The sequence below is a fragment of the Epinephelus moara genome, chromosome 24 (assembly GCF_006386435.1).
Source record: "Epinephelus moara isolate mb chromosome 24, YSFRI_EMoa_1.0, whole genome shotgun sequence".
Lineage (NCBI taxonomy): Eukaryota > Metazoa > Chordata > Actinopteri > Perciformes > Serranidae > Epinephelus > Epinephelus moara.
This window is the reverse complement of record NC_065529.1, coordinates 39,950,903-39,962,481: the sequence shown is the minus strand read 5'-3', so window position 1 is coordinate 39,962,481 and position 11,579 is coordinate 39,950,903. Positions and strand designations below refer to the sequence as shown.

Below are 11,579 nucleotides of genomic sequence, written 5' to 3'. Positions count from 1 at the left end.
GACGTGCCCCAGGCACAACATTTAGCTCCAAATCCACAAAACCAGCCTGAAGATGAAGGAAATCTGAAACGACTGCATTAGAGTCAATGGAGCACAGCTGTGTTGTTGATGGACCCTCGTATGACCCAGAACAAAATATGAAAGTCTCTTAAGCTTCTGTTAATAATAGACCTTATTTAAGGCATCTAACCAAAAACCTTTTCAAAAACCCACTGACTTTAAAACGAGGGAACAGGGAGGACTCATTCCTGCACCACTTTATTGCAGCTGCCCTTACAAAGTACGTACTGTTGCATGAAGTATTCATGCAATTGGGGCATACTACTACGTCATACCATTGTGCCTTGAACTTTTAACCCTCTGGCTCATATATATATATATATATCTGTCTCTGTCCGTTGCACAAAATTTGAAGTAAAAAGAAAAAGCATGTGATTTGAAACACAGCAGATCTTACAAGTTATCACTCAACGTTACCTTGGAGATACAACAAAACACCATTCGCCGAGCTCACCAGACACTGAGGTCAGCCCACTGAGCTCTGCTTTTGTTTCTTTGTAATGTATGCAGTTTTAACTTTTGGGTTATATTTGCATTCATTGTGTTTGTGATTGATTGACAAAAGTCATTGCGACTTCTGTCAGCTGTCAATGAGCTGTCATCTGTCTGCAATCCAGTTGATGTGTGGTATGTTCCGCTGTGCAGAGGATTGTTTGCTGGCTTGCATACTGCAAAATGTGACCAGATGCAGCAGGACATCCTGTTTTTTTGACACATTGCATTTGACGTACGATGCTTAAGAACATACTAAATCTTCTTCTGGCACGCTAAACTAGTCGGCTTGATTGTTAGGTGGGGCCCTATTCTGACATTTAAATCATGGATTGTTGCCTTAAAGGTAAAAATGTCACACGGGAACAGATAAATGGTGCTCCTGAAAGCTGCACTTTAATCAGCTAATGAAACTGTAACTCTCTTTACGTTAATGGGAATGTAAAGTACCTCTGAGGCGTTGACTCTGCCCTCCTGGAAGGAACAGCTGCTGGGGTCGTGGGTGCACAGGTTGCGGTATTTACACCAGTGGCAGCGAAAAGTGCTGTTTACACAGGACAGACACCTGCAAGACAAAATGAACAAATTACTACACGGCCTGCGAAATTTGTAATAATGCGTCCCTGTATATTGAGTTGCTCTGCATTTAGAAAGTATGTTAAAAAAAAGGGATTAATCCCTCTTTATTTCTAACCCATCATCTACATCTTCCTCTCCTGGGTGAAGAAGATTAAAAAGGGGAGACTGATGAAGGATTATGGCTTTCTGCTGAATTTATCATGTCAGTGTGTTTCACTGAAAGATCAGATGTCCCCATTTTCTATGCAGACAGCAATGAATGGTAGTCCTTTTGTCACAGATGACAATAAATGACCTTAGGCATGAAGTGTTGGCAGGAGAGTTACTATCCAAGTGTCCCTGTCGCTTAAAACACTCTTGAGCCGTTAAGTAGTGTCATATAAAAGATGCACAGAGCATATACTGTACTGTCATTGTCAGATATACAGAAACCAGAGCTTTTTATTTCATTATTCAAGGCCTTTGCTTAATGTTTCTGATTTCTGACAGCAATCAAAACAGTATATTTCACCCCTCCAACTCTGGATTATATACAACATCTGGAATGAAAGAGACAACTGAATATTTGATGGGTAGAATTGCACAACATCTTTGGCTCCGATTCAGTGAACCGCAGCCAGTGGTCAGTGGATTAAAGTTGTGCTGAAACAACCCCGTTGGACCGGATTTAATCACATTCCGTTCGGCAAACAGGGAGCTGACTGTGATACAACTTTGGGTGGAGAACTGAGAGGTGAAGAGATGAGAGAACAGACATGGGTGATGCACTGCTGTTGATATACCAAACAGAGCAATTGGAGAGCTGAAAATTGAACATGTCCTATTTTCCTGTGGGGGGCCAATGCAGGCTTTGCTGTGTGTAATAGAGGTGTACCACTGTGCAGAAAAGAGATCTGTGCACCGTCAGTCTGTTCTCCTGGATTTGGCCGTGCAATAAGATGAAACCATGAGGAAACTATAAAACCCACTAGCAGCACTCCAATACTGCGGCTCATAGCAAAGTACAAATGCCAATAAATGTAGTGCAGCACCATTAAATTTTGATATTAATTAGCTGCCCAGGGCCAGTGTGGACATAAAAATGTGTTCCTGTGTGTGTGTGTGTGTGTGTGTGTGTGTGTGTGTGTGTGTGTGTGTGTGTGTGTGTGNTGAAATATTAATCACAGAGGTTCACAGGGTCACTCTGCAGCTAATGGAGGCCGTATTGGTGTGGGGCGCATGTGATGAGCTTCCGACTGTTTCTCTCTAATGGCTTAATATGGTTATATTAGGGCATTCATGTCGCAGTCAAAGAGCATTTGGAATAGGTGGCATGTGTATCCACTGTGGGCTAATTTCCAGGGTTCGGCAGTGAATACACCATCAATCAAATGTTCCCTCCCAGAGTGAACTTATTGTATATCCCTGAATCCAGCTTTTATGTGCTCATGGTTGAGTATAATTAATGGTACAGTTAAAGGTTAGTGAAGTGTGCGTGAGAGGCTATCAGTTCAAATCTTTCTAAAACCTCAAAAAAAAGAAAGGAAATATTACTTTTTCTCTCTCAACCAGGGGCGGCTCGTGAGAAAACAGGACCCTAAGCACAGATATGCAAAAGGCCCCACCACTTCTCCTACACAGGAGCAGGACACACAGAATTCATATTTGTTTAGCTTTTTTGTTGTTGTTTTGAATCACTTTTTAGTCATTATGGGTCTTTTTGTGGTCCTTTTTTGTCTCCATGTGGTTGTTTTGTGTCTCTATAGCCCCTTTTGCGCTGCCTCTTCAAGGCAGCAAAGTCACGGCGTTATGCCTCCTTACGGTCCTGTATAAAAGGTACAATCACAGAATGGGGCGACAGAGTAATCACGCCTCTCAGCCGGCATCGGAGGTAGTAACAGCGCTGAAACGAGATCTGTATAAAAGGGACAGCTGGCAGGACAGGATCATGGGCAGCACTGTTGTGACATTTTGATGACAGGATATGTGTGACCCACTGTGGGAGATTTAAAAAGTAGCTGGTGGCAGTTAGCAGCTAACTCGAAGAAGATCAGTGGCCAAGAATATCCGCAAATTGGGTGAGCAATGAGATCTGGTAGCTCTTTACCCTCCGAGCAGAGGACACAATCCGCTGCCATATAAAATTGATGGTAAATGATTATGCAAAATGCAAAAGGTGGCATAAAGAAGTGACTTTGAAGCGGCCCTATAGCACGACTTCTGTGTAAAAACAAGGCTTTTGTCAGGGGCGTCGTAGCGGAGGGAAACGTTGGCAGAGGTTCCTTGAAAAACCTGGAATAAAAAGTTTGGTTTTGTTAGCAATTTAATGTCTAAATAACTACAGCCATCCATATTAAAAATTGGCCAAATAAATCAGTTAAAGCACTGAATTTTGTATAAAAAATAGTGGAAGCTCTTTGAGGACCCGCTCACCCCTCAAAGGTGCGAAATGGTTTAGACCGCCCCTGCACTTGGATTGTCCCTAAATGTAGCTAGAGCCGAGTGACTGCTAACGCCGCTCGAGCAACGTACACTGTCATGTTTTTTTCCCAAGAAAGGTAAATTGGAATTTCAAAAAGGAAAGAAACCAAAAAAATTCTCAAGAGGTGTATGACAAAGACGTGGATAAAGAGAGGAAGGCTGGGGGCCCAGAGAGATTGCTTATGCATAGGGCCCAGAATCTGTTGTTATGTCCTTGCTCTTTGTGATAATTTTGTATCTCATTTAGGTAGTTTTGTGTCCTTTTTGGTTGTTTTGAATCTTTTTCTAGCTATTTAATTTCTCTTTGCAGTTCCTTTTCATCTCCTCGTAATACTGAGCCCCGTCCTGGTCTATACCTATTAATCTGAGTGACACTGTGTAGGTGATGGCCTTGGTGGGGCCTGACAATCTGGACCCCTTAACCTGTGCCTGAAAGGCCCGTTCATCCAAAAATTCATTTTGAAGGCCCTTGAAGTAACTATTTCAACATTGTACTATTTGGCCTTGTTGAAGTTTTGTTAACTGTCTGAAAACTCACGGAGTTGCTGATTTGCACACATCTTTTAAAGCTGACAAATGCTGCTAATTGGCCTTCATCCTAATAAGATCCACCTTTAGCAGAGTTTGTAATTGCTATTCAGATAGAAACGCTCCTGTCATAGTTTACCGTTACGATAAATACAGTTGACATTAGCATAATGGCTCAAAGTCAAAGCAGCTGCCCAGCCCATTCAGGAGGCTTATGCTGGCAACACAAAACAGATGAGCATTTAAATAAAGTCCTCTTTAATTTACATTATTTTATCTGCCCTGGAGGCACCAGAGCAAGGCTAAAAATCTAAAATGTATCATATTACAATACAAACAATTCTCTGGTGGGGCCGTCGGGACAAAGTCAAGTCAAAAAGGGTGCGTGAGTCTACTGCTTATCTATTCAGGGTCCTCTGGGACTGCTGGCCTACGGTGAAGAACACTCAGCTCTACCAGTAAAGATGCTTAGTTATTAACACAGTTTCTATGTATGAATATGCATATGGTGTTGCCTAAAAGGAGCATATATGCTGTGGGAATGTCGATTATTGCGCTTTATTCAGAGTAACTGACAAAAAAAACTGTAGTTACGTGTATTTAAAGCAGTAGGCAATGAGCCCACAAACTGCCAGTTTAAGCAAAGTCGAAACAAACAGGCCATGGCAAATGCATCATGTTGATTTAAATGAAACCTGACAGATAAATTGAACTCAGAGGTTATCTAATAGCCCGATCTTAAGTGGAGTTGTGAGCATCAGTACATCATTGCCCTAAATTAAGTCGTGCCCTTCCATCTATAGAACAAATCAAAGTGTGTGTGGGTGGGGAGAGGGAGGGGGAGGGTGGGCCGTTGGCAGCAGCTGGACTCACGTTTGATGGGTGCTGCAGTTGTAGAACTTCACCTCGGTGCTGGCGACCATTTGACCCGTCTCCTTTGAGTTCAGACGAAGCTCGACGCCGGCCCAGTCTGAGAGAGCATAATGAGTGAAAGGACGGAGAGGGGGAATTAAATATGTAAGGGAGTGTCGAGGAGAGAGGGAGAGACGAAAATGATGGGTGCGAGAAAACAATGAGCAAAAAGAGGAGGTCAAAATGAGGGGAAAAAAAACGTTAATACTTTTATCACGCTTCTGTAAAAAGCCACCTGGTGTCTGCGTCTCTGCAAGGGCATATTGCTGTTGTCACGAGGAAACCTCAGTCGGAAACTTCAATTGAGGGATTACTGTATATGCTCTGAGAAAATTCTACTGCTCCTTGGTACTTATCAAACTCTTGGGATAAACAAAAAATGCCAGGTGGTCCATCTGAAAAGAAAGCTGTTTTTTTGTGTTTGGAATATTGATATTTTCCCCCTGACATTGGCATCATCATCAATCGGTACACTCAGGCTGCATTCATTTACCGCAGTGTTTCTTTTTTTATTTGTTTTGACACATGGTGTCGGAGCTCACCTTGTCCTTCTGGTATCTGAGGGACCTCCTTCCCTGCTGGGGACAGACACATGACCCTGTTCCCATTGACGTGACCCTCCACCTCGGCCTGCTGGCCAAATGAACAGGTGATACCAGCAGAAAGGTCTGGAACGTTATGCACCTCCAGTAGAAGCTAGAAACAAAAGCAGATGGAGAAGATTTAATGTGCTGAACTTAAGACTGGCCTCATACTTTGGCGTATGTGCTCTGGTGAATACTGTGATATTGCTTTGACAATAAAATATAATTAAAGGTGTTGTATGTAACTCTGGAGAAAGATTGTTGAGTCTCATTTCTAGGTCGTCAAATAGAGTATGCCAAGAATGAGTCCTACAACCTGGAAATGAGTTAGCATTTTAACACTCACGGTTCCCTTGTCCCAGAGTCAGTGGGTTTTTGGTTTAATGCTTGAAATAAGGTCTGTGGTAAACAAAAGCTTAAGAGATTCTACAACATAAAATACGTTAGTAAACACCTGTGTCCTTAAATAGGTGGTTGCTAACAAGTGGCTAAATGAGACTACAGAACGTCATCACACCAAGCCTAGTCTGAGTGGGCGGAAGTTCGCTGCATAGATCAGCCTCTCATTGGGCGGAACGAGCCACCCGCTGAAGTCCCGCCCTACCACCTCCGGTTGTCAAGCAGTTTTCAACCGTTTTCAACACGTCCTTTACTAACTTTTGCGGTGTTTGATCTTGCGGGGATGTAGCCATTTTTCTGCCATGGTTCGCGTCCTGTAGGCGATATTTTTGTGGGCGTGTTACACCAAAACCTGTTTCCCCCCGGCAATATTTTTGCAAGCGCACCGTTGCTGTGGCACCGCCCAGAACGATTGTGATTGGTTGAAAGAAATACAAGCAGCCGGGGCGTTTTTTTCTCCAATCTTAAAGTGAGAGTCGGCCCAGCCAGACCTTTCTTTTCTTGAGAAAGGTCTGGTGAGCGAGACTACACCAAACCGCACCGAACACGGCGTTACAGTGTTGTTATGGTGGAGACGTTAAGTCACGTGATCGTTTTGTAGTGCGCTTGTAACCTAACGTTTGCGTTTTACTTCTGGCGATTGCATTTAGGCTTTAGTTATCATGAAAATGGCGTTCATCTTTGAAGATTATCTTGCTGAACAAACATGTAAGTATCATAAATGTTTGCTTGCCACAGAGCTTATTTTTGGCAATAATCCAAAATCCGTTGAAACAATCCCATAGGCTTTTTGATGACTTCCATGTCGGCCTACAGAAAAACGTCATCCCAGGCGTACTCTATACCTACGCTTTATGTGGGTGGTTTGATCCAACTACTAGCAACGGTATTTTATGACCCAGAAATGAAACTCAACAATTAACCATCTTTCTCCAGAGTTACACACACCTTTAATCACAGAGTTTAAGAAATATAGTCCCAAGTTATGGGAAATATTCTTATTTGTTTTCTTGCCATTCTGTTGTCTGTCTGTTAAATAAGAAGCTGGAGCCAGGAGATGGTTAGCTTAGCTTAGCAGGTTGATAGAGAGTAATTATATGCACATCACGTAGGTGTAAGGCTATCAGAAAATAGCCATTTAATTTCCCCAGGGATTGCCCATAGCTCTGACGGCCCAAAATTCCAAAGCCCCATTAGTCCAAAAAAAGGACCGAAAGCCCATTTCACAAACAGCCCGTTATCCCAGAAACAAACACCCATTGCTCCGAAGTCCTGTGTTTTATTTTAAATACACACCTCCTGCAGTTAGACAACTTAATCCGCAGTAAAATGCTTGCATATGTTTCTGTAAACCACGGATACATTTCATTCGTCAACAACACTGTGGTGAATGTGTGACTAGGTTATGATCAAGAAAAGATCATGTTTTGGCATAAAGCACCCATGTTCGGTGGTTCAAACGGCACTGGGACGCTGAGAATGATAAATAATAAGTGTATATTTTCAGAGAAACAGGGTTTATGAGCAGTGGGCGTTTGTTTTTGGGATAACAGGCTGTTGGTGAAATGGGCTTTCAGTCCAATGGGACATTTTTCAGACTAATGGGGCTTTGGAATTTTTGGCCGTCGGAACAATGGCATGGTACCGGATTAAATGGTTAAGCACAGCTGCCATGATAGAGCTGGTCAGCCTGCTGGTGTGCATTATCATCACCACACATTTGTCCTAATTGATATTTATCCATAGACATCTCCCAGAGGTGGATGCCATAGACTAAAGGATATTTTTTAAGCAAAAAAAAAAGATCAAAGTAGGATTGAAATGTCTTTCTTAAACTTTTGTGGAGTAAATATGCAGGCATTACTTTTTCTTAGTTCTGTGCTCCTTGTTTCTAAACGAGATTCAGCATTATGTCGCCTTTGGCTCTGTCCGAAGGTAATCTGCCTATCAGCACCTCTTAAGATCACTAATTAACACGTTAAATAATCCATACAAAGGCTGAACTGTAAAAACCACAAGATACTCCAGGAAGTTACTGCTCCTGGCCAAGAGTCCGGCACACACCCGCCCTTTAAATCCATAATCTGTTGTTTATACACTTCTGGTTTTAAACAGATTAAACAAACGAGATATAAGATGTTAATTAATGATTTTAAGAGGTGGTGCTAGGCAGGGGTTGTTATGTTTAGACAGAGCTAGGCTAGCTGCTGCCTCTGTTTCTCTGTGCAGAGCAAAGCTAACCAGCTGCTGGCTCCAGCAGCATATTTAAGAAACAGATACGAGAGTGGTATTAATCATCTAACTAGCGGCAAGAAAGCGAGTAAGTGTATTTTCCAAAATGTTGAACTATTCCCTTTAGATAATCCCCAGCTCCTACTGTACTCCCATCCTCTGTGCTCTTGGCTACTGTGCAAAAACAGTTGAATTAAGCTTTTAGGAAATGTAATCAACCTTTTGGCAGATGCATCAGAGATGCAGACTCAGTATCTCACTGACTCAAAAACAACTCCCACCTAATTTTTTGCACATTTGTCTCCCATCCCACTGTGCATGTGTTTAAACCAAAATAAATAGAGTGGGTGTCCTACAGGGAGAATCACCCTTCTCTCTCTCTGTCTCTCTCCCTTCACCTCGCACAAAACTAATCTTCTCTGCCAGGCTTATACGTACTGTACACATGGCCGTACAAGGCTACTCTCAGTGATTGCTCATAAACATTGTGAGTGGAGTGACAGAGCCGTGATTGGTGGAATGATAAGCAGACTCACAGGGACACTATGTGCTGATACAGCAATGCTGTCCGGGTGAGCGATAACCTTCACACAGCGCTCAATGTCAGTGGCGAAACGGAAGGTCTCCTCCGCCCTCAGACACCGGTCCCTCCTCGAGCACCTGTGGAGCAAGAAGGACTCATAATTTAAAATATATAAAACAGTGCATTAAGTTTAGTGATGGTAAAATGGAGGCTCAGAAAACAGCAAGCACATCCAAAAAAAAAACAATAAATACAAGGTGCTGGACAGATGAACAAATACAAAAATACCAAAAGCAGGTCTGCACACCAGGAGCTGCTCCTTTTGGAAATGTTTAATCGTATCACCACATGTGACGTTCTCAAATTGACCATTAAGGTGACACAAGAAAATACAAACAACTAAATAGTACTAAAATATATTGACATTTAAACGGACTTAATTATGTAAAACAACAGAAATATCCTCAGGTGTACACAGGTGTGAGACCAAATAAAGGAATAAAGGATTACATGGATAGTATATTCTCTATGCCTCTCTACTTGTAGTGAGCATAATTCAGTCTAGTTTGCCTCATTTTCCAAGCTTTAGAAATAAAACTAACCCATATTTTGCCACTCATTCCAACTTCTTATTTTCATTAAGCCAAAATACTTCAGGATTTTTTTCTGCCCAAGCAGCAACCTCTAGGGTTGAAAGAGGAAGCCAACACAGAAGTGCCAAAAACTGCAGTTCTCAAACGGCCACTTGAGGCTTGCTCCAGAAGCCAGACGAACTCCATAAACCCTCATGTTGAAATGCCAAACTTTGCAGCAGAAATACTCATGTTTACAGCCTGGTACAAAAACTGGCTTAGGTCTCTACAGCTAATTTCCCTCTTCAAGACAACTATATATGGGTGAATTTTAAGATGTTATGGCTTAAAGTTATGCATAATTAAGGGCGTGGCCATGTTGACAGGCTGTCTGCGAGGCGTCACTACAGTCTATGAGTCAACTCCACCTTCTCACCCAAGTACGGTCACTTCTGGCTCTAAAAATCTGAGATGGTGACAACCCAAATGCCACACTCAAGGTTTCAAAAACAGGAGTCCACAGACCAATGGGTGACGTCACGGTGGCTACAAACATTATTTTAAACAGTCTGTCTTTGTGCCTTCTTACAAATGTGCACGCAGGTAATCATATTAAGTGGTAGACTCACAAACGTGCACTCAGAGCATGAGCAAAAGGCTCACTGAAGCATGCACTGCTTTCTTCTGCAAAACCATGCCAATTCAGGTGAAATGCCAAATTTTTAGGGACTCCCATCAGTAACTATTGGATAGATTGTCATGAAATTTGGTGCAGCCTCAAGATGAATTTTGATCATTGGTGATTTTTTTCATCCAGCACCATCATCAAGTCAAAATTTCAGTTCGTCCAAAACTTTGGTTTATGTATAGATACCTGCAAAACTGTCATTCCCATCAGCCTCAGCTGCACTTAGTGCTAATTAGCAAATGTTAGCAAGCTAATGCTAAACCAAGATAGTGGACATTATACCTGCTTAACATCATGGCTGTAGACACTCGCTGTTAAACGTGTAAATTAACTGCATAGAAATAAAGCCAATTGTGAATGTCACATCTAAATCTAAGCTGAGCTGACATCTGTAGTCATCTAAAACTGCTTCCTGAGTCCAACACTCTCACTCCAACCTCATCCCATATTGACATTTTGGTCATGGACTCTCCACGTTCACATATGTGCCCTAGGTGCCCTGGGAGCGTTGGTTGTTGACGTTCTGGGGCACCGTGTTAGGTTCTCTCCTTTCAGGATACACTTTCGTTTTCACAGGAAATTTAACATTTACATATAAGTCTCTTTCAAAATAAACGCACTACGTCGGTACCACACCGCAAAAGGTCATTTTTCTTCCTTCATCAACAAACAAACATACAAACTGGTTAAATTTAGGAAAAAAGACCATCCACCACCTCTTCCTCCCTCCCCAATCAGGCTTTTGCTGCCTTAACTTTCATCCTTGTCCCATCTTGTTTACCCCTGACGCCATTGGGCTCCATTAAACTATAGCAGCAACCAGCCGCATATCATGCCGTCATTAAAGGACGCCTTTTTTGTTGGTTTCTGACGCTGCAAGTCACTGCCCAAGTGCCGGATTTCGATGAGACCATGCTCCTGACTCATATTAAAAAATATCTCAGATGTCAAATTAAAATAATTTATAAAGCTGTTTAATAATTTTTTTTACTATAACAATATAAGATTTTTTAAAGATATTTTTAGGACTTTAATTGATAGGACAGTTGTTGGTGTGGGGGAAATGCAGCAAAGGGGGCCATAGGCTGGCAAAGACAGGGTCTTTGTACATGGGCCTGCGCCTGGTCTACCAGGTGAGCAAGTGGGCACATTCCCATGCCCAACAATATGCGAATATGCAATGCGAAAATCAAATATCACAATATTTTTGACCAAATACAGCTATATTGATATTGTGATGACATTGTAGGTTGACTATTTGTGCTTTCACAGAATATTTACACAATGATATTTGATACATAATCATCAGTAATGTTGATAAAATAACTAAGTGGGTAGAAAGGCAAATACATACAATAAATTACAAATGACCTTCTGATTGCTTCAGACAAAGGACTTGTCTCTGTACTTGTTTTATTAGATCTTAGTGCGGCGTTTGACACAATTGACCATCAAATTCTACTGCAGAGACTGGATCACTTAATTGGCCTAAAAGGTTCTGCACTGAGCTGGTTTAAATCTTATTTATCTGATCGTTTTCAGTTTGTTGA

At 41.9% G+C, this 11,579-nt stretch overlaps 1 protein-coding gene and 1 long non-coding RNA gene across 3 annotated transcripts in view; one reads left to right on the top strand and one right to left on the bottom strand.

Moving 5' to 3' along the window:
- LOC126386358 (plexin-A2-like) overlaps positions 1-11,579 on the bottom strand; it is a 139,572-nt gene that overhangs the window by 59,160 nt on the left and 68,833 nt on the right. Inside the window, exons 6-9 of one of the 2 annotated variants that reach the window (XM_050038646.1) lie at positions 8,783-8,906; positions 5,574-5,727; positions 4,993-5,089; positions 1,003-1,117 (exon numbers count right to left, since the gene is read on the bottom strand). In XM_050038646.1, coding sequence (XP_049894603.1) covers positions 1,003-1,117; positions 4,993-5,089; positions 5,574-5,727; positions 8,783-8,906 — 490 coding nt within the window. Of the gene's footprint in view, positions 1-1,002; positions 1,118-4,992; positions 5,090-5,573; positions 5,728-8,782; positions 8,907-11,579 lie in introns of those variants that run through there. The other variant, XR_007569489.1, reaches the window with a different exon arrangement.
- LOC126386368 (uncharacterized) overlaps positions 1-11,579 on the top strand; it is a 128,732-nt gene that overhangs the window by 111,635 nt on the left and 5,518 nt on the right. The gene's annotated exons all lie outside the window — the stretch shown is intronic.